At 45.5% G+C, this 27,466-nt stretch overlaps 1 protein-coding gene across 1 annotated transcript in view; it reads right to left on the reverse strand.

Annotated features, from left to right (window-relative positions):
- KREMEN1 (kringle containing transmembrane protein 1) overlaps window positions 1-27,466 on the reverse strand; it is a 254,774-nt gene that overhangs the window by 120,739 nt on the left and 106,569 nt on the right. The window contains exon 2 of the mRNA XM_073558918.1: window positions 19,226-19,388. Within this exon, the coding sequence (XP_073415019.1) occupies window positions 19,226-19,388 (163 nt within the window). The remainder of the gene's footprint in view (window positions 1-19,225; window positions 19,389-27,466) is intronic.

Here is a 27,466-nt window from a genome sequence, read left to right on the forward strand (position 1 = left end):
CCAGAATGCAGCTATCCTCCTGAAATGCTGCCACCAAGCTCTGTCAGAGCTGCAAGGAAATCCCCGCTGACTCCTTCCACACCAGGGCTCAGACTGTGCTGCAAGGAGCTCTCTCCAGCTCCTTCCTCCATCAGGGATGGTTGGAAATGAATATTATCACCAACGCTGATTGCAACACCTGTGACTCTTTTATAGCAGAGCCAGCAATCACACCTGCATTACAATCATGTGCACTAAACGAAAGAAACAGAGTGCAATGACGCTCACCACCACCGGGGGGCAAATTTAGAACAAAAGACACCACAGTGCAATAATCCTAATGGCCACTGGGGGCAAAAACATCTCTAAGCACAGCTTGAGAAAAAAAGGTTACCTGTGCTTTTATCTGTCCTGATCCCACATGGATCATGACAGTAACCTCCCCTTAATGAGGGGCCTCTGGACCCTCAAGACCGCTCCCCATCAGGGAACCACCTACAGCGGGGACGCCCAGACCCAGAGTTCACCCCAGCAACTATCAGCACGTCAGGTTGATGACAAACGAGCCTGCTGGTATTGGCAACGTTTGTTCAGGATGCATCACACATCTCCGAAGCGCCGACCAGGGGAACGAGTTGTGCATGTGTATGTTTGGTATGAGCTGGTAACACTCCACAACACACTTCCACTGGATGTTTTTTGGTAGCCACCCATACACGCTCGTTCACACACAGGTCCGGACCTGAACGTTTATTGCCACTCGTTTGTTTGTCACCATTTGGAGAACTCTTTCTGGGATTAACAACAGATGCGTCCCCCTGTGTCACCACACTCACACCCCCGCACTTCACCAAGGGGTACACCACCCTCCAACCCCTTCCACCACGAGGTCTGCGCCTCCCAGGGTTGGCCAATGGCGAGGGTTGAGACTTGCCCCTACTCTCCTGCAGCACATCTGCTGCTCTCACCGGAGAGGAAGGGGTCCGTTGAGGAGAGGCAGCAGAGACAGTAGTTCCTAGACAGTTCCCTCGCCCGCCAATCTATCACCTCCGGTACGCCGCCAGCCAACACCTCTGCTGACATAGTACCTTGGGAGGGCAAAATGGAGGAAATGTATTCTCCCTGGTCGCCTCCCTCCAAGCGACCAGGGGAATGCGGCTTCTCAGATGGCACAGATAATTTGGCGCGCAATGGGCAGGCCTTCAGGACATGACCAGTCTGCCCACAGTAAAAACATGCCGACACCACTCCCCGAACTGTAGGCAGCTCTGTACACAAACTAGCTCCTCCTACTTGCATAGGCTCGTCTGGGGACTTGGCATGATCTGGGCAGGCTCTCATAAAATGGCCAGGCTTCCCACAGGAAAAGCATACCCCCCACCACGACGAGCCACAGACACCCCCTTTTTTGTCTCAACAACACCGGGCTGTCTGGGTTCCTCCGTCCGCACTGGTGGGTCCTCCTCCCTAGAGAGGACATCAGGGGGCACTTTTTGTATATGTCTTTCCCTGAGGCGTCTATCCACCTGGATGGCAAGGGACATGGCAGCCTCCAGCGACCTGGGGGCGGCGCACTGCACCAGAGTATTCTGCAACTTGGGATACAAACCCTGCACAAATTGACTCCTAAGTGCAGGGTCATTCCACTGTTAGTGGCCCATCTCCTAAACTCTGAGCAGTACTCCTCAGCAACCCGGGCTCCCTGTTTACACCTACGGATCCGAGATTCTGCCAGGGCGACGCCATCAGGATCCCCATACACAAGCGCCAAAGCCGCAAAAAACTTGTCCACGGACTCTACTGATGGAGAATCGTCTGGTAGGGAGAAGGCCCAGGATTGGGGATTCCCTTTAAGAAGGGACATAATGATTCCCACCCATTGCTCTTCACTCCCTGATGAACGAGGGCACAGCCTGAAATACAATTTACAGGCTTGCTGGAATACCAAGAATTGATCTCTCCCTCCATAAAATCTGTCAGGGAGGGATATCTTGGGTTCTGGCTGAGCCTGTTCCTGAACCAAGCCCCCAGAGCCCACCACCAGCCGCAGCTGCCACACCAACCCTCCGCGCAGCCCCCTAATCTCATTAGTAAGGGTCTGCAGGATTTGGGCAAAGGGCTGAACTGGGTCCATGGCTCAGCAGAATAAAAAAGATGTAAGTTGGTGATAATGTCACGTGGACCCGTCCTGTGTGACGCGACCCGCAGGCCGGTAACTGAAACAACACGACGCGGCCCGTGAAGCTGTACTGTGTGACATGGCCCGCAGGCCGGGTAGCTGTAAACAAGGCAAGGGGGAGGGACAACAGTTACAATGGTGGGCCCTGCGATAGGGAAAGGGGACGTGGAGACCTCCTGCACTCCCCTGAGTCAGTGTCCCTAACGCTCCTAACGTTCCCCATGCCGGTTCCGCACCTGGCGCCGCTCAGGATACCTGTCGCCCTGGCACACCCTGCACCTATCCCTTGCTAGGGAGCTGGGTGGGGCAGGCACTGGCCCCACCGCTGCACTAATACACACGAAGGGAAAACACAAGCAGGGGAACACCACTTAGCTTTACTCTGTGCACTTGCTCCCGGCAACAGAGTCCACCACCAGAATGCAGCTCTCCTCCTGAAATGCTGCCACCAAGCTCTGTCAGAGCTGCAAGGAAATCCCCTCTGTTACACCGCTCCGCCATACTCACTTGGCCTCCGCTCCCACACCACAGTCAGCCTCCGCTCCCACGCCGCAGCCTCTCTCCACCCGACGGCTGCGGCACTCATCTGAGATGGGCTCGCGACCGATGCCTTCCCTGCATGCTATGCGCATGCGCCATAGGCTGCGGCCGCGCCTCCTTCCTGCTTCTTATGCTCCGGCTGTGCCCTGACCCGGAAGCACCTTTGGACCAATGGCTGACCAGACAGGGCCATATCAAGCCGCTTCCCCCTGAGGGAGGCGCCTGATCATTGTGTTTCCTAGCACTCTGGCCTTGCTTTATCGTGTGCCCTCTGCTCCTGCAGTTCCGTTCTCGGCTGCTCCCTGCAGCAGCTTCTCAGTCCTGCTACCCGTGTTCCTTGTTCTCTTCCACAGTGCTTTCTCCAGTGTTCCTGCCGTCCTAGAATCATAGAATCATAGAATCGTAGAGTTGGAAGGGACCTCCTGGGCCATCTGGTTCAACCCCCTGCTCAAAGCAGGATTCGCTAAATCATCCCAGTCAGATGTCTGTCCAGCCTCTGTTTGAAGACTTCCATTGAAGGAGAACTCACCACTTCTCGTGGCAGCCTGTTCCACTCATTGATCACTCTGTCAAAAAGTTTTTTCTAATATCTAATCTGTGTCTCCTCCCATTCAGTTTCATCCCATTGCTTCTAGTCTTTCCTTGTGCAAATGAGAATAAAGTTGATCCTTCTACAATGTGACAGCCCTTTAGATATTTGTAGACAGCTATTAAGTCTCCTCTCAGTCTTCTCTTTTGCAAACTAAACATTCCCAAATCCTGCAACCTTTCCTCATAAGACAGGGTTTTCAGACCGGTCACCATTCTGGTCGCTCTTTTCTGAACTTGCTCCAGTTTGTTGATGTCTTTTTTAAAATGTGGTGCCCAAAACTGGACACAATATTCCAGATGAGGTCTGACCAAAGAGGAGTAGAGGGAAATAATGACTTCACGTGATCTAGACTGTATGCTTCTGTTAATACATCCTAGAATTGCATTTGCCTTTTTTGCTGCTGCATCACACTGTTGACTCATATTCAGTCTGTGATCTATTAGTATACCCAAGTCTTTTTCACATGTGCTGTCACTTAGCCCTATTCCTCCCATTCTATATATGCTTTTTTCATTTTTATTGCCCAGATGTAGTACTTTGCATTTCTCCCTGTTAAAAACCATTCTGTTAGTTGCTGCCCACTTCTCCAGTTTATTTAAATCTTTTTGAATCCTCTCTCTCTCTTCTCTAGTATTAGCTATCCCTCCTAGCTTTGTGTCATCAGCAAATTTAATCAGTTTACCCTCAATTCCTTCACCTAAATCGTTGATAAAGATGTTGAACAATACAGGGCCCAGGACAGAGCCCTGTGGTACCCCATTTGAGACATTCTTCCAACTGGATGTGCAGCCATTTATGACCACTCTTTGGGTCTGATCAATAAGCCAGTTATGAATCCACCTAACAGTTGCCTTGTCCATTCCATACTTAGTCATTTTTTCAATAAGGATTGTATGAGAGACTTTGTCAAATGCTTTGCTGAAGTCAAGATATACTATATCTACAGCATTTCCTTGATCCACCCAATCAGTGATACCGTCATAGAAGGAAATTAAGTTAGTCTGACATGACTTATTAGTTACAAACCCATGCTGACTCTGTTTAATCACTTCATTCTTATCCAGGTATTGACATACATGTTGTTTAATAATTTGTTCAAAGATCTTTCCTGGTATAGAAGTCAGACTCACCGGTCTATAGTTCCCTGGGTCCACCTTCTTCCCCTTTTTGAAGATAGGAACAACATTTGCTCTTCTCCAGTCTTCTGGCACTTCTCCTGTTCTCCAAGAATTTTCAAAGATTATGGAGAGGGGTTCAAAAATTTCTTCTGCTATCTCCTTCAGTATTCTGGGGTGTAATTCATCTGGACCTGGAGACTTGAATTCATTTAGGTTAGCTAAGTGTTTCATCACTATCTTTCTGTTTATAGATATCCTGGATTCTTCTATTCCCTTAATAGGACAGTGAATAACAGTTGATGTTACATTTCCTGAGAGAAAACAGATGCAAAATAGGAATTTAAAAGTTCAGCCTTCTCAACATCCTGTCTTACCATTTCATCATTTTCATCCTGTAAAAATCCTATAGCATCTTTGACTTTTCTTTTACTTTTGACATATCCCCAAAATCCTTTATTATTGTTTTTGACATCTCTTGCAAGCCTCAATTCATTTTCAGCTTTAGCTAATCTGATTTGTGCCCTGCAGGTTCTGCAGACAGCATTATATTCTTCTTTAGATATGCCTCCCTCTTTCCATTTTATAAACATTTTTTTCTTCCTTTTTAGCATGTGCTTAAGTTCTGTGTTCATCCATCCTGGTTTCCTTAAATGCTTCCTATTCTTCCCTCTTTTCGGAATTGTCCTACTCCAGTCCTGTCTCCAGTGTTCCTGCCGTCCTACTCCAGTCCTGTCTCCAGTGTTCCTGCCAGCCTACTCCAGTCATGTCTCCAGTGTTCCTGCTGTCCTACTCTAGTCCTGTCTCCAGTGTCCCTGCCGTCCTACTCCAGTCCTGCCTCCAGTGCTCCTGCCATCCTGCTCCAGTCCAGCCTCCAGTGTTCCTGCCGTCCTACTCCAGTCCTGCCTTCAGTGTTCCTGCCGTCCTACTCCAGTCCTGTCTCCAGTGTTCCTACTCCTGTCATTCCTTTTCGTTCCAGTTTTCTGTCTCACTTCATTCCGGCCTCCTGGTTCCAGTCTTGTTCTGTCATTCTTTACTCCAATCTCAGTCTTACTCCAGTCCATCCTGAGCCGCCCCTCTCGGTACCGGCTACCATGGTACTTGAACCCCTGGGCCTGCTCCTAACGGTCCCTGTATAGGGGTCGGTTCCACCTGGCAGCTCGCCTGGGGTCCCTCGGTGCCACAGTCCAGAGGGTCCACTCCCGGAGTTCCCTGCTCCAGACCATCCAGGCTAACACCCTCTGACTCCTTCCACACCAGAACTCAGACCATGCTGCAAGGAGCTCTTTCCAGCTCCTTCCTCCACCAGGGATGGTTGGAAATGAATACTATCACCAACGCTGATTGCAACACCTGTGACTCTTTTATAGCAGAGCCAGCAATCACACCTGCGTTACAATCATGTGCACTAAACGAAAGAAACAGAGTGCAATGACGCTAACTACCACCGGGGAGGCAAATTTAGAACAAAAGACACCACAGTGCAATAATCCTAATGGCCACCGGGGCAAAAACATCTCTAAGCACAGCTTGAGATAAAAAAAGGTTACCTGTGCTTTTATCTGTCCTGATCCCGCATGGATCATGACAATTCCCTTATCACCTTTCCTTTTTCTTTGTTCAGGCCTCCCCACCTATGTTCCGGTCAGTGGAATGCATATATCCTCACTTTTATTCCATCCCGGCCGCACTAAGTATACACTTCCGGTCCGGCCGAATCTGCTTCAGGAGGTTGGTACGCAAGTGCATCTCAGCATAGGAGACATGCGCAGTAGTTGGTCTCCAATGCTCTGTATCTCTTTCCAGTCCAGCCGCATCTAATTCTAGTTAACACAAATTTAACTTTTTAATAAAAACTGTAGATGAGGATGGGGTGATAGTGCAAAATCAATTGAATAAAACAATGAAGCTACAATTATATGTAAAATGACTGATTATTTGTAATCTGTTTCTTGTCCTCAATGTTAAAATATCAGCTGCACTTAAGTTGTGTAGATTTTCTACAAAAGTAAAAAATACTGTATAAAGAAATACTGTTTTAGGCATAATGTGAATCTATTTGCTATGTCCAGTGTATAGCGATAGGTTTTAACAGAAGGGATGTCAGGAGGTTTCCCATGTTGATAATTCCACACAGCTGCCTGCCATGAAGCTAAAGAAGGATATTTTTAATAGGATGCCATAACTCATTTATACTGCAATCTATGCATGAGTGTCTGGGCTAATCACAGACAGATGGGCATGGAATTACTATCATCATCACTCACATTAATAAAACCAACTGCAAGGATGCAAATGGTTAATGGTACCCAAGGTCAGATGGTGAATGGTGCTTTCAAATGAACAAGATCAAATAAAAGTTTTATGTCCTTATCTCAATATGCGTGTAAATACAAAGCATTCATGACGAGCAGCATCATAATCAAAGAACTTATATTGTGTAATATTAATCTGGAACCTCCAGAGTTTCTGTGTCTAATATGATCCAGATTTTATCTTTGCAGCCGAGATGAGAAATGATTTTGGTACTGTATGTGACCCCACATTTTACGCTGCAGTTAACAGATAATTGCGTCACCTTCGCAGGACTTCAATCATTTTAGAGTAGATTTCTGTTCCTCATAATTGGTGAGCTATTCGGTAACCATGGCTTCTTGTTACACTGTATTTAAGGAATCCTACCAGTAGATTCATGCCACCCTTCTCAGCTTGATGGACAGGTCTTCCCCTTCCTGTCTGTGTATAGGGCGAGACCTGCCGATCAAGATGACCTGGGTGAGGAGTAGCTGGAGGGGAGCCGCTCAGCATGACTTCTTGATCCCGACTAGGTTTTCCTTGAAATGCCACAACACTTGTGTAATTGGAGAGCCTGTCAGTATTTAATGCTGAATGGAGTGAGTTTCTTAAAAGGTTCCCTTTAAAAGAAGTGACATTTCTTGTATAGGAGCATCTCAGTTCAATAAACTGAAACCGCAAAGTAGCTTGCTTTCTCTGGGAATCTCTGACTTTGGCAAATAGCGGTCAATATACAGCCATTATGTAGAAATCCTTAAAGGGGTATTCTTAAGTTGTCTCTTGAGCAACTCACAACTCAGAAGTCTCCATAGTTCCTTGTTTCTGGTGCGGCAAGAACTATAAAGCTCAGCACAAGTTCTGTTATAGTGCATTCAACTATAAGTGGTTTGTTCTGGAGTCTACAGGTTATCACTTGTCATGCTCGCTATGTCTGTCATGTCCGCCATGTCTCTTTTGCCTCAAGAACCCCTGGAGCGATGTGCACGTGCATATCATGTCTGCTATCATGTGTGATCCCTGGAGCAGTGTGCACACTTACCTTGTGACTGTTGGGCTGCAAGATGCCTGCGTTTCTGCTCTGCCGCCTGTGATCTTCCCTGCATGTCTGAAGACCCCTGATCATGTGACCTTTCCTAGGATCCAGCACTGTCTGGTTCGGCAATCCTCTCTGCATGCCTGGAATCCTGATCATGTGACTGCTCTCTGTTATCCTGAGGAGCTGAACCGGAAGTTCTCAACTGGTCCTGACCCGAAAGTGGAGGTGCTAATGCCCTATATCAGACCGCCCCTCCCTATGGTCTTGGCCTAAGTATTGTGTTGCTTCCCTGCATGGCTGCTTGGTCTGCTGGGTCGCTCCCTCTATTCTGTGCCCCTGCACTTTGCCCTGTCGTGCGTCTCTGCACACGCTCTGTGCTTGTACTCCGTCTCTTGTCCCGTGCCTTGTCTTATGTTTGTCTGTTGTGCCATGTTTCGTCCTTGTCCTGCTTGGACTTGTTGTCCTTCCGGTGTTCTCTACCTTGCCTGTTTCTGCCATGTCTTGCCTTCTCTATGCTCAGCCTTGTGTTCTCTCCTCTGTTCTGTCTTCGCCTGTTCTTCCTCCTCTCTGACCTATGGTGCCCTGTTGTGCCCCCTGGCTCACGCACCATTCCAAGTCTCCGATCTATGGTGCTCCCTAGCACATTCTCTGGCTAGTTCCAAGGCTCTGCCTTGGCCCGGCTCTAGGCTTCGGCCTACGCTCTGCTGCTAGCTCTGTTCTCGCTCTGACCTCTGGTGCTCTCTAGCACACTTTCTGGCTAGTCCCAAGGCTCTACCTTGGCCCGGCTCTGGGCTTCGGCCTATGCTCCGCTGCTAGCCCTGTTCCTGCTCTGATCTGTCTCCGTGTTTCTGCCTATGTTCCGCTCCGTGTTCCGTACTCTGCCTTGCTCTTGCCTTGTTTCTCGCTTCGCCTTGCTTTATTCTTTCGTGTGCTCTTTGCATGCGCCTGGCCTTCCTAGCCTCCTGTTCATGCCTCAGCCGTGCCCGCCCTAGCCGCGCCTGCCTGCCTGTCCTGCAGCCGTGCTCGTCGGTCAGTGACAGCTGTGTCGCCTGCTATGCCTCAGACGGGTTCGCTGGAGTCTTGCCCGTCTGTTAGTGCTGCAGCCCGTCCAGCTAGCCAGTGCCCCAGCTGTGCTCTCTGTGTTTCCTTGCACTTCACGCTGCCTCTGCACGGTGCCTTCGTGCTCTCTTGCACTCACAGGCCCTTGCCTGTCCCTGGCGTGTCGCTCTACATGTCCAGGCCTCCGCTTTGAACCTCTCCCTGGCGTGTCTCTCTACACTTGCAGGTCACCGTCCCTGTACCTGCCCCTGGCGTGTCTCTCTACATGCGCAGGCCACCATACCTGTACCTCTCCCTGGCGTGTCTCTCTACACACGCAGGCCACTGTACCTGTACCTCTCCCTGGCGTGTCTCTCTACACGCACAGGCCACCGTCCCTGTACCTCTCCTTGGCGTCTCTCTACACGTGCAGGCCTCCGTCCTGGAACCTGTCTTGCCTGCCGGATTCCGTAACCTGCTGACCGCTGCCAGAGGTCCGGACCCAGATGTCTGTGTCCTGATGTCCCAAGCTGACTTCTGCAGTCTGATTCCTGGATCCTGTCTGTCGATGCCAGCAGTTCGGATTCCGATGCCACCGTACTCTATCTTGGACCCTGGCGTGTTCCTTGACACACATCTTGTCTCTAACTTTGTCTTGTCTCCTTGCATGGAACCCTGGTTTGCTTACCGGATGCCCAGATCCTGCCGATCGCCATCGGAGCTACAGAATCTGATGTCCCGGTTGATCGTTGCTTGCTGTCCTGAGTCCGACGTCATCGTGCCTCTTGCACGTACCATGCCTGGGAACTTGGCATGTTCCTGCACGCACCTTGCTATATGTATCCTGCGTGTTTACATTTTGCACCTGTTGTACCCTGAAGTGTCTCTTAATGAAGTTTCCTTGAACCTACGTCTAGTCTCGCCTTGTCTTATTTCATTGAGCCGGCCATCTGGTCCAGCTGCCGTGGTGGCTCACCCCCTTGGTCTTGCCCCTGACACTCCCTGTATAGGGGGTGGCTCTTCACTAGGTCAGCTAGCCCTAGGAGGTTGGGTGCCACGGTCAGGAGGGTCCACTCTCTAAAGAAAAATGACTCAGCTTAAGCTGACGCTCTTCACATCACTATATTTACATGTAGAGATCACAGGGCATATGAGTAAGCGCAGGGCTTAGGACAGTGAGAGCTGTGATGCTGAACACTGGGGATACGATTCTACAGGATTGATAACACCATCTTGGTCAGGAGCTGAGAGGGAGGAAAGCTGTTAACTGCTGCGTAGATATCAATTGGCTGAGAGATCTGACTGGTATGTTAAGAGTTAACTGCTCTCTTGGAATATAACAACTGTGCACATTCAGGCTATGTGCACACGTCTGGAATTCCCGCCGAAATTTCTGTGGCAATTCCTCAATTCCCTGCCGCGAAAAATCCGCCAGAAATCTGCAAGCATAATTCCCGTGTATTTCCCGCAAAAAAATAGTGTTTTGCAAGCAAAAATAGCTAGCAGAATACTAGTGTTTTCCAAGCGATCTGTAGCATCGCTTGGAAAACTGACAGGTTGGTCACACTCGTCAAACATAGATAAAAAATTAGAAATTAGATAAGTTTAGGATAGAACTGGTTAAGGAAATAGGGGATTTCCAAATTGGGAAGGGCAAGAGTAAGTGTAGTTGGGACACTTCCTAGTTAGAGAGCTGGATGGAGTTTGGTGAGGTTGTTTCAGAAACTAGTTCAAGACCAAGGGATCAAGCCATTAGGGTTGGAAGTCACATGGGTACAAGGAAAAAGGAGCAGCAAGGGACAGCACAGTGGGAAGGAACTGATCAGTGAGAATTTCTGTGAGGTGTCTGTGACTGAACTGAACCTGTTGAATAAAGTTGAGTCGTTAAAAATGGACTCGGACTCTGTCAGTGTGTGATGATATCTGGAATAGGGACCGTGCAACTTGAAGAGAACTCCAATTCAAAAGTGAGTGACTTGCATTGCACACAAATCACACAACAGACTGGACATAATGTTTTCTTTGCGTATGTGTCCAGTGAGTGGGGCTATCGAGTGATTGACAACTATTAATAAATGAGTAGGACCACCCTCTGGACTCATATGCATGTAAACACCAGGAATTTCAGTTAATAAAATTCAAGATATTATGAATCTTTTCCAACAAACCTATATATCATTCTGCTCAGGTTCTTTTTCTTTATACCATGCTGTCCACAGATTGGACTGTATGTACAACGTGACAGCCTCTCTTTAAGATGTAATGTAAACTCTTTATAATAAATCTTTGCCAGTATAACCAAAAATAAATCTGCATCGCTTGATTTCTGTTCAACCTGGATTTTCTTCTTATGAGTACTTGTAAAGAAAGAAGAGTAGGTTATTAAAACCACATTTATTGTGTATTTTAGACTAGCAGCCATGAGAGAAAAAAAAATATTTAGAATGACGCTAATTAAGGCATTTAGGTTGACTTGACACATCTTAAAGGAAAACCATCATCAAAATAGAAATCTTGCCATTTTCATATTTGTCACTGGGGCATTTTTAGGCTGTGTTCACACACAGCGTTTTTTTAGCGGTTTTTACCGCGGTTTTCACTATAAAACCGCTAAAAATAAGCTGCACAGTCATTTCTATGCATTTTGCACTTTTTGTGCACATTGATGCGTTTTTTACCGCGAAAAAAACGCATCGCGGTAAAAAACACAGCATGCACATTAATTTTGCGGATTTTTCCACGGTTTAGGCTTCTCCCATGCTTTTAGAAGCCGCTGCGGAAAAAAACGCATCAAAACCGCGCAAAAAACGCCGCAGAAAAATAGGTGCGGTTTCTGGGAAGGGATTCATGTTTTTGAGCAGAAATTTTCTGCAACGTGTGCACTCAGGCTGAGTTCACACGTGGCGTTTTTTTCGTGTTTCCGCGGCGGTTTTAACCGCGCGATTTTGCCGCGAAAACGCGAAAAATAAGCATCCCATGCATTCCTATGGGATTCTGCAATGCTGTGCTAATGCTGCGGTTTTTACCGCGGCGGAATCGCTTTGCGGTAAAAAACGCAGCATGCTCATTAATTTGCGGAATCGCGGCGATCCCGCACCCATAGGAATGCATTGTTCCGCTTACTTCCCGCATGTGGTTGTGCACACCATGCGGAAAGTAAGCAGAACAATTGCGGATGGTACCCACGGTCCGGAGGAGAGGAGACTGTCCTCCGGGCTTTGGGTACCATATCCCTGTAAAAAATAGAATTTAAAATAAAAAATATTGTTATTCTTACCTTCCGGCGTCCCGCGCAGTCTTCCCGCCTCTCTCCACGCTCCCGGTCCCAGTAAGCCTTTGCGAAAATGCCGCGATGGCGTCCGTTCTCGCGGGATCGCGAAGTCTCGTGGTCATTCACGCGACTTCATCGCAAATGACCGCGAGACATCGCGATCCCGCAAGAACGGACGTCATCGCGGGCATTTTCGCAAAGGATTACTGGGAACGGATGCGTGGGACGTCGGAAGGTGAGAATAACACTATTTTTTATTTTTTTTTACATTCTATCTTTTACTACTGATGCTGCATAGGCGGACTCAGTAGTAAAAAGTTGGTCACACTCGTCAAACACTGTGTTTGACGAGTGTGACCAACCTGTCAATCAGTTCTCCAAGCGATGCTACAGATCGCTTGGAAAACGCTTGGAAAAACGCTAGCATTTTGCAAGCTAATTACGCTTGCAAAATGCTAGTTTTTCCGCGGGAAAATCGCGGGAATTTAAAATGCGATTTTCCCGCGGAATGGAATTCCGGAATTCTCGCGGTAATTTCCGTGAGAGTTCTGGTACGTGTGCACTTAGCCTCAGCCTTAGACTCTTCTGTTGCTTCAGGAAACACCAAATGTACATTATCCACAATAGTCAGACCCCAACCCTATATTTTGTGTCTAATGAGCCTGTGCAGAGGTCATTGTGAAGGGAGATGTAGCTGTGACATCACCTATTGTGATTGGTGGATACTGTTTATAATCCTGTGTCATATGGAGACTTGCTGAAACCTGAACCTGAATGAGTCTAAACAAGCCGCAGTAGCCAGTGTGAAACTACATGATTGAAATTATTTTTATTTTAATAAAGATGATAATATGGAAAAAACAACACTTTGCCAAAATTTAAAAAATAAATATAACACAAAGACTTGATTTAAAACAGCTCATTCTTTGATGACAGCTTCTCTTTAAGATACCAATGATAAATCTTCTCCATAGTTTTGTAAAGTTGCTTATAAAACTTTCCACTTGGCATTCCTTAGAATAGATTTTAAAAATTTTAATGCAAAAAATCTATATTCAAGCTTTCAGTGGAGCTGGGTGATCCCCTGAAGTTTCTGCAGTTTTGTGATCTTGTTTGGCAACAATGCAGTTTAGCTGAGTTGAGAGATGAAAAATTATGTTGGGAGATTTAAAGGGTAAAAATGATGTCCCGTTTCAATGTTATGTAAAAAAGAAAGAAACACAATATAGAAAGGATTACTGAGACTCAACAAAAATCAGATACAATATGCACCAAGAAAACAGGCATCTACCATACATCACCGAAACTTCGTCAACAAAACTACCGCCCTGTGTTAGCTTCAACATTTGTGTACAGTGAAGTCAGGCAGTAAGGATGTCAATAACCATAATTATGTAATATAAGTGGCATACCATATTTTTTGGATTATAAGATGCACTTTTTTCCCCAAAAATTTTTGGGGAAAATGGGGGTGCGTCTTACAATTCGAATATACCTTAAAGGCCGCAGTGAAGCAGGGTCCTAGGGTCGCTGCTGGAGGAGGCAAGAGTGGCGCATTGCTGCAGGCCACAGGCTGGAATGAGGGGGTGTTTGGAGGTGCGACACTGCATGAGTTCGGTGGTGCAGGGGCTCCGCCAGCATTTTGTGGAAGCCCGGGACCCCTGCACTTCCATGGTTTACATTGCGGTGGACTCTGCAAAAATTGCTGCTGGGGGCAGAGCATGCACAGATGGAGATCTCAGCACCAAGATCTTGGAAGATAAAATCTCAGTGCCAAGACGTCACCCCCGGCAGCCATTTTCCCGAAGTCCATCACAAAGTAAACCATGGAAGTGCTGGGGCTCCGGGCTTTCACAAAATGCCATGTGTGGGCTGCACAACAGGACAACCAACGGGCTGCAAACAGTAGCCCGAACCATGCAATTGCCCTCCACCTGGCATCTTAATTTCCTCAGGATATCTCTTTCACCAATGAGCCTATGAGTCTGAGAGCTCAACAGGCGGGATGACGTCACTACATTGTAACTGTATGGAGCCTCAGTACACAGCACTGACCAAGACTATGCATCTGGGGAATACAAATACACATTATTTGTTGGAAACTGTGGGGATATCCTACTGTGGGGCATCATACTGTGGGGTTTCTGATTTCTCCTACTCCTGCAGTGATTAGAAGCACTTCACCTTCATATTAAATCATGCACGTTCCTTTTAGCAGTGCAGGGGTTAGTCTGCTCAGTTGAGAGCTCCTACAAACTTTCCTGCCTTAAGGCTCTCAGCTGTTTACTGTTAGCCACTACCATCTACTATATAATCTGGGCCCTGTCTAGCACTCATTGTCAGAAGCTTATGGCTGGAGTTTGCATTCCTCTGTTGTTTATATGTGTATATTTTATGATTGGTATTTTCCTTTATCTTTATTCGTATTATCTTGTTAGTCTGGTCTAAATAGTTTTCGACCTGGACGATGCCAAGATGCAACCGTCCCAGCTGAAAACCACTGGTGAAGGAGCTGCTGAGAGCGCAGCATCAATCACCAGCGGTGACATCATCACTGGCATTTTCCCACGATCCTGAGGTCACCGCAGTTCAGCCTGGCTTCAATGATATCACCGGTGGTGAATGATGCTGTGCTCCTTACCAGCCTGAGAATAACAGCCCCCAGTTGTCTGCTTTAGCAAGGCTGATGGTTTAAAAATGGGGGGAGCCCATGCCGTTTTTTAAATTATTTATTTAAATAACTAAAAAAAAACAGCGTGGGACCCCTCTATTCTTGATAACCTTCCTTGCTGAAGCAAACAGCTGACGGTTGCAGCCCCCAGCTGTGAGTTTTGCCTGGTTGGTTGAAGAAAATAGAGGGGAACCCATGTTGAGTTTTTCATTCCTTTAATTCGTTAGATCGCAGCCAGCGACTGTGGAATACCCCGATCATCCGCACCTACTGTTACTGTTATTAGCGGCAGCAAGTGTTGGATGATGGGGGTAAGAGTCCCAAAAGTCCCCACCTGCTGTCATCGTTCAGACTTTAATATAGCTCTCATCATTCTCCTCTGCTCGCGTCGATCGCCGGCAGAGCAGGGGAGAATGATGAAAGCCGTCTTCAGCACCTGCCACCAGGGAACAGCGCTTACTATAGCACTTCTTCCCTGGTGCCAATGCGTGTCACATGGAGGACATAAATATGTGCTCTCCGTGTGCAGGACGTTTTGCTGTCCGCGCTGATGGTAAAAAAACTGACATGTCAGCGTGTTTTGTCCACAGATACACGGTCCATGGAAACACACTGACATGTGCACAGACGCATTCATTTGAATGGGTCTACGTGTGTACGTGTCTATGGTATGTGTGAAAACTACACGTACTGGAGACATGGATATGTGAAAGAGGCCTAACCCTGATCCTGTAATTGTTAGCATCTTTTTCTTAATGCGCAGTGTACACAGAAAGCTAATCAATCGTGGGGCAGGGTTACACAGGGCTCAGCATACAAAGAACTGCTAGGTCTGCAGCAGATAAATAGTGATTTTATAAAAACTACACTACACAGACTAGTAAGTGACACTTCACTAGAATCAGGGTCTCTGCCCCTACTTCATGCTCCACTCAGATTACATAGCAAAACAAACGGCTGACAGATTCCTTTTAAGCTGGCACATCTAACCCCAGTGGGCTGCTGCTAACAACTTCCATATGAAACTTGAAACTCCAGTCTTAATAATTTTTGCCATATGTACAGATGTGTTCATAATTATACATAATCCAATATTGGCCATAGCTGCTCTTCATTTCAACAGGCCCCAAACTGAATTGTTACAACTAATCCCAAGTAGCTAGAAGTGTAAAAAAAATCAACTTTTTTCTACTCAATCTTAAATTAAAGATTTCACTCACACAATCAACAAATATTGTTAGTTTTGTAAATTTGACCCTAAAACTGTTTAAAATAAATTAACCCCCATCTACTTTCCACATCATTGTATCATATATAACAGTTTCCCAGCAAATACTTAAAATTGAGACTAATATGTGAGTGAGCAGACCTATCCTGTAACAGCCCATTCTTACAGCGACTTACATCACATTCATTCCTCAAACTCATCAGTTATAAAGTTACAAACCGCTTTAGACAGCCCAAAATATTGGGAGATGCCCATAATACCTAGATTACAAGGAAGCAGGTTGCAGTGTTTAGACAGATAGTCTGATACTGGCAGCAGACAGCCACACACAGCAGCACAACGTACTATGGAAATCACTTTATTCCTTTGTCTATACAACTTCACGCTGGCTTCCACTGCTGTAGTCTGTGTTAGAAGCCAAAACTTGGTCTAAAAATATCGCTTTCTCCCCTCTGCACAGTTGGCAAGTCTACATTTACCAATCACAGATGCCAACTCTTCGGGGCACATACACAGCGATTACAGTTCTGGAAATGTCTAGGAAGAGAACTGTGCCCAGTAATAAAATGGTAGCACTGTCAGTCTCTTGTATGATGCATTTGACTGGCTAGCTTCCTCAGTGGAGCCCACTGCTGATTCATTTTGCAGGTGCTGCTCATGTGCTTCATGGAAATCAATCAAGCCTACTAGAAGAACAAGACAGACATACTGACCACTTATGTTGGGTTCATTGTGTGTAATATATATATATATATATATATATATATATATATATACTGCTCAAAAAATAAAGGGAACACTTAAACAACAAAATGTAACTCCAAGTCAGTCACACTTCTGTGAAATCAACACTGATTGTGATTCAATTTCTCCTGCTGTTGTGCCAATGGAATAAACAACAGAGGCAGAAATGATAGGAAGGTCACTAACATCTATGTGTCTGCTCAGTAAGAGTGCCTAGTGTTCCCGTTTATGTTTTGGAGCAGTATATATATATATATATATATATATATATATATGTATTACACACAATCTCCATTTTTTATATATGTAAAAAATGGAAATACTTTCATTTTGTTTCTTATTATGTAGAGCAGTAATGCTATTCGAATTTCTTATCTCTATATATAAAAATCAATGTGTGTATGTGTGTGTGTATCACCAACGAATCACGAAGCATCTTTCATTTCAGCAGAGCTGTTCAAAAGAAGCTAAGCTGTGATTGGTTGTTATGACCAACAGTTTTCCTTGCAATCAATCACTAAGCATCTCTCAATTCACCAGAGCTGGTTAACAGCAGCTGAGCTGTGATTGGTTGCTATGCGCAAGTTTTCCCACGTGACAACACCTCAGCAAACACTGACATGGTGGCAGAAATCTAGTAGCATCCCCAGGAACATAAGCACCAGCCATCGTCTGGCCCCCAGAAAGGAGCAGTGAGCACATGACAGAAATGAATCCCCCTCCCGTGTGGTATCATTAAGTGACACACATGAATGTAGGAAAGAGCAAATATTAAATGTCATGTGGATTTAATATTTTCTCACAGACACTTTTATGCATTATTGATGTGTTACTGTGCTCTGATGCTGTGAGATTTTTAAAGTGCTACTTTCCCCATAATTCACCTGAATATACCCATATAACATGTAATGTTTTTCCCATAACAACCCATTAAATATGATACTATACTGCATACAGATGCTGTACATCCATGAGCAACTCAGCCGGACAAATTACAAGTTGACCTGGGATCTTAGTGAACCATTTTTCTGTGCAATTTCACTATTCTACTTTTACTGGCTTTGACGGGATGATGTGGGAAATTAGTGGTAGTAGTCCGGTAGCTCTGGCTGACAGGATAATGTGGGATATTATAGTGAATGTGGTTATGCGGAGTGGGCGGGGCTATACACTCAGCTTTATATATATAACGATGTGGGATATTAGGGGTCATAGTCTGGTGGTTCTGGCTGACGGGATAATGTGGGATATTAGGGGTAGTTGTCCGTTGGCTCTGGCTGACGGGACGATATGGGATATTAGGGGTAGTAGTCTGGCGGCTGTGATGGGATGATGTGGGATATTAGGGGTAGTAGTCTGGCGGCTGTGATAGGATGATGTGGGATATTAGGGGTAGTAGTCCAGTGACTATGGCTGACGGGATGATGTGGGATATTAGTAGTCTGGTGGCTCTGGCTGACGGGACGGTATGGGATATTAGGGGTAGTAGTTCGGTGGCTCTGGCTGACGGGATGATGTGGGATATAATAGTGAATGTGACTATGCGGCGTGGGTGGGGCTATACACTCAGCTTTGCACACTACCTAACTGTAACCGTAACCGTAGTTAGTTACTATTACCGGGCAGCGCCGGGCTCTTCAGCTAGTAATTCATATTTATGTGCTTTAGCACTACAGGGTGCAACTTTATTTACTTGTTATGCATAACGATGGCGACTCTTAAGGTCCCATCTCACATAGCGAGATCGTTAGAGAGATCGTTGAAACGTCACAGATTTTGTGACGTAACAGCGACCTCGCCAGCAATCTCGCTACGTGTGACACATAGCGGCGACCGGGCCCCCGGCTGCGATCTCGCTGATCGTGCTCGAATATCATGGGCCATTTTTTGATTGCTGGTGTCCCGCTGGCCAGCATGCATTTTTGTGTTTGACGCCGACGAGCGACCTCGTTGGTGACTCAGAACTCAGGGACGCAGGCATGAGTCGACAGAAAAGCTGCTGTGTGACAAGGTCCCAACGGCTGCCGAGGTCGTTATATCAATCGCCGGATCGTTGCTGCGTCGTTGAGTAGATCTGCCTGTTTGACAGCTTACTAGCGACCATGTAGCGACGCACCAGCGATCCTTACCAGGTCATATCATTGTCAGGATCGCTGGAGCATCGCTATGTGTAACGGTACCTTTAGTCTTCTGTTATTTGTATATTAGCTCTCTGATCGAGCACTCCACCCACCAGCCTACGGCGGTTCTAATTGCAGCAGGATCTTACCTACCAATAAATTTAGAGAGGTGTTCACACTAGATAGGTTCCCAGTGAAACCGGAGAACGCCTTGTCGTTGCTGCTGGGCATGCATGTATTGGCCAAATTGTGTGCTAAGTATTTCCATTTTTTCTTATTATCTAAAGCAGTAATGCTATTCATATTTAATATATTTCTTATTTACATGCTTTAGCACCACAGAGTATAACTTTATATATACTGTATATACAGAAATTATATAACATGACAATTCTCTACCAATATTGGTATTCATACCTGCAGTAATTGTGATCTCCCAATCCTCCCTCACCATTGGGATATTTTAAAGTATTGTATGGATGTTGAAATGTCTCGTTCCAGAAGAGGCAAGGCTTTCCACAGTCCAGAGATGTTTGGTTTTGGATTCCTCTATAATCAGCTCCGTTGACAGTGTAGCATTCTAGAAAATAAATATAAAAAACTTATTTAATTTTCTCAAATAAATCGTATACAGTCACTTGTACAGGTGAAAAGCCAAGTTAACCAAGACAAAATCCAGAATCATTACATTCATTCTTGCGTGCCTAAATTATCTCATCCATGAACCAAATTTGTTATTATTTATTCTGCTTGCTTACATAGCACCATCATATTCCGCAGCACTTTACAGGCATTATCATCATCGATCTAAATTGCGACATGTAATACTAGTCTCCCACTGCAGCGACAACGGCATGAGCAGCCAATGTAAATTCTCTGTTTCCATAAAGAGACAACCACTTTGCTTGATTAGTATTTTAATAATTTATCTGCCACTTATTTCACTAATGCACCTGTGCAAATTTTTACAGATGAGGGAAAAAATGCTAAAAATTAATGCTGTAGGCTTTCACAAATCTTTTTGTCTTTTCCTGAATTCTCTAGAATTCTCAGTGTTGAGATCAGTGCTCCATCAATGGGCACCTTGTCATCACTTCCAGAACTCCTCGTTCTTCTTTACAATAAAGATAGTTCTTAATGACATTGGCTGTATGTTTGGGACCGTTGTTTTGCTACAGTCTACTTTGCAATCTTTGCCAGGGACAGACCTTGCTGATGCAATATAATTACATTGATTCTTCTTGCTGTGCTCAGCTTTGCCATTGTATATAACCTATGGCAAGAAACTGTCTTCCACAACCTAACCATTGTAGCCAAGTTTGCTTGTTATTCACTAAGGTTTAAGACTCCTGGACTGCAGTTTCTGTTTCAGTTACTGGCTATGCTTCAACCTATATAAGAAAATGTTGATCAATATCACCTATTAGGCCGGGGTCACACTTGCGATAAACTAGCATGAGTCTCGCATCTCAATACCCGGCACTCGGGATCGGAGCACTCAGCTGCATAGAAATACATGCAGCCGCACACTTCGGTCCCGAGTGCCGTCGGCAGTGCCGGGTATTGAGATGCGAGACTTGTGCGAGTTTCTTGCAAGTGTGACCCTGGTCTTAGGTGTATGAGTAACCAATTTTACCAGTTTATAATCCTACAAACTCTTTGACTTCGAACAAGTGTACGTATAAAAAGTTGTTAGTTTTTTTAGGCAAAATATTGATTTCCATTTTTCATTAAATCAGTTTGCATTTTCTTAATAGACAAAAATAAACCATCACCTCTTACTTTGCAGCATATTTTCCACGCCTGCCTAAAATTTTACCCTGTATGTGTATAGATTTATATATTTATTGAAACTTGAAGGAGAGTTTCTAAACTGAGTAGAAAGCAGATACTTGCTACGTCTTTGAACTGTTACATTTATTCCTGTTTCTCCAAAAACATTCTCACAAACTTTGAGGGGGGAAACCTTGTATCTGTGTAATCAACTGATTTTAAGCAAGACATGCAATCAAGAACCATAAGCTTATGTAGATGCCTTGGAATTTGCATCCATTACTGTTTTTAAATATACAATGGGAACTAAAAAAATCTGAAATGTCAGTGATGACAGCTCAGCAGTTAGACTTTGAGGTTTGGTAATGTTTACAGCAAAAAAGTTTACTCAACATGTCTCCAGCTAATTAGGACATTCCAAAACCTTGGACCTTTTGCTGTTGTTTCCTTTGTTTTAGGCAGGATGTTGTATTACTTGTTATACCACTGTTATCAGGGCTGGTTTTAGACAAAGTGAGGCCCTGGGCAAAAGTTTAAAGTGGGGCCCCAAATACTCACATATTGCACCATCACACAGAAACATTTTGGTTGCTCTGAGTTCAGGCCGTTAAATAAGTGTGATCGACAATATTCCTCTCGTTGGTTACTGAACTCTTCACACCGGCTGAGGAAGAGCGATCAGTAGTAGATCAATCTGTCCCCAGCATCATGTTATCAGCAGCACATCTGCAGTTTACACCGGGCGATGTGCTGCTGAGAACAATGATTTATGTTCCTCCATAAACAATCCAATCACCTGATGAATGAGCAGCATTTTGCTCATGCGTAGGGTGATTTAGAAATGCGGATGCAGTATGTGACACAAACACTGTATGTTAAACACACATATATATGTATACACATATAGCACATACACATGTATACACAAATCACATACACGGATATGGACACAAGGAGCAGATACATGCATATGCCAAGAACATACATACAGACACATGCATGAATGGAGGACAAACATACACATACATACTGATACACGTATACACGTATCACATACAGAGACATGCATGAATAAAACATTTGTGTATGTACATACAGAGACATGCATGCAAATGCATGCAGCACATAGATACAGAGGCATGCATTAACAGGCACATATAAACAGAGGCCTGTATGCACATATAGACACATGCATGTACATACATAAAGACAAATGAATGCGCATACATACATGCATGCACATACATACAGATACATGCCTATACATACATACAAATGCATGCACATACATACATACAGGAACTTGCTTGCACTTATAAACATACTTACAGACACAAGAATGCACATACAGATACATGCATATACAATGGGGAAAATAAGTATTTGATACACTGCCAATTTTGCATGTTTTGCCTCCTAAAAAGAATGGGGAGGTCCGTAAGTTTTATCATAGGTACACTTCAACTGTGAGACAGAATCTTAAAAAAAAATCCAGAAAATCGTATTGTATGATTTCTATAAAATTAATTTGCATTTTATTGCCTGAAATAAGTATTTAATAGAATAGAAAAACAGAACTTAATATTTGGTTCAGAAACCTTTGTTTGCAGTTACAGAGGTTGGACCTTTCCTGTAGTTCCTGAACAAATTTACACACACAGCAGCAGAGATTTTGGTCCACTCATCCATACAGTTCTTCTCCAGATCTTTCAGGCTTTGGTGCTGTTGTTGGGCAACATTGAGTTTCAGATACCACCAAATATTTTCTATTGGTTTCAGGTCTGGAGACTGGCTAGTCCACTCCAAGACCTTGAAATGCTTCTTAAGGAGCCACTTCTTAGTTGCCCTGGCATTGCGTTTCAGTTCTTTGTTGTGACGAATGTCAGCTTACACCGAGTCGTTTTCTTGAATGAGTGGACCCTCTGGCAGGACCACGGGGGTGAGCCACCACGGCAGCTGGACCAGACGGCCGGCTCAGGGAAACAAGACAAGGTGAGACAAGACGTTAGTTCAAAGTAACTTCATTAAGGAACACTTCAGGGTCAAACAGGTACCAAACATAAACACACTGGAAACACAAAGCAAGGTGCGTGCAAGGGCACACCAAAGTTCAAGGCATGGTTCGTGCAAGATGCACAGGCACGATGACATCAGACTCTGGACAGCAAGCGAAGATCAACCAGGACATCAGGTTCTGTGGTTCTGATGGTCGATCGGCAGGATCTGGGCATCCAGTAATCAGACCAGGGTTCCATGCAAGGAGACAAGACAAAGTTAGAGACATGATGCGTGTCAAGGGACACGCCGGGGTTCAAGACAGAGTGCGTGCCCGAAGACACGCCAGGATCCAAGATAGGGTACGGTGGCAACGGAATCCGGAGTGCTGGCATCGACCGACAGGATCCAGGAATCAGGCTGTGGAAGTCAGCTTCAGACACCAGGCCGCAGTCATCTAGGTCCGGACCTCTGGCAGCGGTCGGCAGGTTACAGAATCCGGCAGGCAAGACAGGTTCCAGGATGGAGGCCTGCGTGTGTAGAGAGACACGCCAAGGAGAGGTATAGGAATGGTGGCCTGCGCGTGTAGAGAGACAAGCCAGGGAGAGGTACAGGGACGGAGGCCTGCGCCTGTAGAGAGACACGCCATGGACAGATACAGGTACGGTGACCTGCGCATGTAGAGAGACACGCCAGGGAGAGGTAGAGGAACAGTGGCCTGCGCGTGTAGAGAGACACGTCAGGGAGAGGTACAGGGATGGAGGCCTGAGCGTGAAGAGAGACACGCCAGGGAGGCAAGGTTCAGGACAGAGCAAGGAAAGTGAAAGACTTGTGCAAGAGTAGCACAAAAACGCACAGTGCAAGAACCAGTGTGAGTGCAAGGGAGCACGGAAACCATGGCTGGGGCACCGGTAGGCAGTACCGGCGGTGGCACAGGCAGGCGGGCACGACTAGAGGCGGCACGGCTGAGGCACACACAGGCGGTAATCACTATAGCACTGGACGGCGGGCACGGCTGAGGCACACAGGCAGGCACGACAAGAGCGGCACAGCTGAGGCACAACAGGCGGGCAATGGGTGACCAGGTGCGTGCAAGAGGGCACGGAGCCACAAGGCAGGGCTAGGCAAAGGTACAGGACAGAGACGCGTGCGAGACAGCACTGCAAAGCCTAGTATGAGAGGTGCAAAAGTGCACGAAATATCAGAGACAAGGCATAGAGTAGGAGGAAGAGTCCTGCGTATGCAGAGGGCATGCCAGGGGCAAAGTACAAGGCGAGACCTGCACGTGCCGAGGGGCACACCAGGGACAGGGTACAAAACGGAGGCCTGCACGTGTAAAGAGAGACGCCAGGGACAGGGTACACGAAGCAGAATCAGAGCAAGGAAGAACTACAAGGCAAGGCAGAGAAGAGACAAAACATGGCACGAGGGACAAACACTAGACAAGGCACGAGACAAGAGGTGGAGTACGAGCACGGAGCGTGTGCAGAGACGCACGACGGAGCAAAGTGCAAGCACAGAATAGAGAGAGTGACCCAGAAGACCAAGCAGCAATGTAGGGAAGCAACACAATACTCAGGCCCTGAGCATAGGGAGGGGCGGTCTGATATAGGGCATTAGCACCTTCACTTCCGGGTCAGGACCAGGGGAGAACTTCCAGTTCAGATCCTCCAGGATCACAGAGAACGGTCACATAATCAGGGGTTTCAGACATGCAGAGCTGATTGTAGAACCAGACAATGCTGGAACCTAGGAAGGGTCACATGATCAGAGGTTTCAGACATGCAGAGATGATTGCAGAACCCGACTTTGCTGGAACCCAGGAAAGGTCACATGATCAGGGGTTTCAGACATGCAGAGATGATCACAGAAGGCAGAGCAGAAACACAGGCATCTTGCAGGCCAACAGTCATGAGGTGAGTGTGCACACTGCTCTAGGGAACATGAGCCAAAACAAACATGGCGGACATGACAGACATGGCGAGCATGACAATTGTCATGCTGGAAGACCCAGCCACTACCCATCTTCAATGCTCTTGCTGAAGGAAGGAGGTTGTTGGCCAAAATCTCACGATACATGACTCCATCCATCACTTCAATATTATGCAGTCATCCAGTCCCCTTTGCAGAGAAGCACCCCCAAAGAGTTTCCTCTTCATGCTTCACAGTTGGGATGGTGTTTTTGGGGTTGTACTCATTCTTCTACTTCCTTCAAACACAGCGAGTGGAGTTGATACCAAAAAGTTCTGTCTTGGTCTCACCTCACCACATGATCTTCTCCCGATCAAGCAGATAGTCATTGGTGAACTTCATTCGTGCCTGGACATGTGCTGGCATGAGCAGAGGGCCCTGCAGGATCTTAATCCATGATGGTGCAGTGAGTTACTATCGGTAATGTTTGAGACTCTGGTCTCAGCTCTCTTCAGGTCATTGACCAAGTCCTCCCATGTAATTCTGGTCTGATTCCTGAGCTGTTTCAGAGTCATCCTTACCCCACAATTCGAGATCTTGCATGGAGCCCCAGACTGAGGAAGACTGACACTCATCTTGTGTTTCCTCTATTTTCTAATAATTGTGCCAACACTTGTTGCCTTCTCACCAAGCTGCTTGCCTATTGTCCTGTAGCCCATCCCAGTCTTGTGCAGGTCTACAATTCTGTCTCTGGTGTCCTTAGAAAGCCCTTTAGTCCTGGCCATATGGAGAGATTGGAGTGTGATTGAGTGTGTGGATATGTGTCTTTTATGTAGGTAACAAGTTCAAACAGGTGCAATTGTTACAGGTAATGAGTACAGAGTAGGAGGGCTTCTTAAAGAAAACCTAACAGGTCTATGAGAGCCAGAATTCTAACTGGCTATCATTGCAAAGAAAATTTATGGGTAAATGCTGCTCATCTGGCAAAGATCAGCTGATAACCAGAGGTGCTTGCAACAGAACCCTGGAAGATCAGCGAACAATCAGCTGCTAGATTTTAGAATATGTTGTCACTAAAAATAGAGATGAGCAGATCTTATGAAAGTAGTGAAAGCACCCCGCATACCATTAGAGCTTACACTCTACAGGAAAGAGAGGACCTTGCTGACAAAAAGAGCTTACATTTTACAGGTGAACGAGAAATGACTCCACTGACCATAAGAGCTTACATTTTACAGGTCAGCGAAAGAGGACTGGACTGACCATAACAGCTTAAACACTATGGAAGAAAGAGGCTCACCCAGTGACTCTGGAGATGAAATAAGCTCTGCTGTAGGAACTGTGACCACCACTGTACAAGGTATGATAATCCACAAGATGTCATAGCTGCAGGACATTATGAGGAAACCTGTGTGACCATGCAAAAAAGACATTTACCCGCTCTCTGATTCTTCAGCAGTGTGGGAAATGGTGCCTGGTAAGTATTTTTTTTGCAAGCTGCTATTCAATATTTTTATGTTTTCAAATTTGGATTTCAGGAAATTCGACTTGCACTCGATCCTACAAGTAGTCGATCCACCTACCTTTAACTGATAAGTACATTGAGAAAAAAAAATGCTATGATGAGTACATGCTGTCTGCAGATCAGCTACTGAACACAAAGGGCACAAACAATATTTTTTCGCAGAGGCCTATTACTGTCCATGCCCAACATTACTCCAAAAGTAAAACTATGATGATTATGAAGCTTCAAACCTAAAGTAATTTGGTCACCAGGAGTGCCACCAATACCAGATGCCCCAATAAAATGAAACAAGAAAAAATAACAGACCCCAATAATTGGCGTCGTTGGTAAATAATCTTAGGATTAATACTTCATACACATTAAGCCACAATTTATTATAAATAGGAAATCTGTTTCCAAAAAAAGGAGGGAACCAAAAGAGCCCAAACCAAATCTAAATCAAGGTTCCTCTTGCCACAAGTGGCAGTTATTACCATCTGTAGGTGGTGGCATGATGTCAGGAGGATGTCATAGGGTTCAACCTCAATCAGTTGCTATTACATTATATTATACAAATGTCACATTATCCTTATGCCCACATAAAACATGGACTGCTCTATTGTGGGGACAGTGCAGGAATAATATGTTAAATAAATTTGAATATTTAACCATTTAGAGATCTGTCTGCTATGGTTTGTAGGATTTCTGTGCAGACTGGATGTGCTCATGTGCGTCAATTTGTAATGGCTAAAAAATAGAGAAAGTTTTGTAATAGAAATATAGTAGACTTTTCAATTTGAAAATTCAAAAAATGAATGTTCAGTTCTCTATCTTAGTATGCCAGACAAAAGTGACACCATGACCAACAGAAGAGACAACATGTCACAAATTAGAACAAGGTGTTCTCCTTTAAGAGAGAAAAAAAGCCACGCTTGTAAAAAACATACATTCAGGACTCATGACTAAATGAATCTGCCCGAGTTAAACCTGATCCTGTAATTAAATTTCTTTTTAATGTTTTCCTTCTGATCTCTTGTTCTCCCGCCCAGAAAGTCTTAGGATAATGGATTCCATGTCCTCTTCTCACACATCTGCACTCCATCTATTCAGCAGGTTGTGAGACTTTTACCTGTGAGGTCCAGACGTATAGGTTTTATAACAAGCTATTCCATGTGTGGATGTTTTCCTGGGAGGAGAGTGATCCCTTTTGTTCCTGCAATGGATGAGCAGCGCACTGAGTGCAGGCCCAAAAGAGATTCACTCCGGAAGTCATTAACAGCTCGTTTGTGGCATTTTTGGGAACTGAAAATTGCTGCCCAGAAGGCTGCTGCCACTGGGCAAGTGATTAAAAGGAACAAGTGCTGTGGTTTTTGAAGATTCAGGACATTAATATAATTTAATTTATCTAGCAGGTTTGTAAGTTTGGATAAGTTTATTCATGTTCTCCACTATAAATGAATTCACTTTTACAAATT

Source organism: Dendrobates tinctorius, unplaced genomic scaffold (genome assembly GCF_039654945.1).
Source record: "Dendrobates tinctorius isolate UK_male_01 unplaced genomic scaffold, ASM3965494v1 ptg000003l, whole genome shotgun sequence".
In the NCBI taxonomy this organism is placed as follows: domain Eukaryota; kingdom Metazoa; phylum Chordata; class Amphibia; order Anura; family Dendrobatidae; genus Dendrobates; species Dendrobates tinctorius.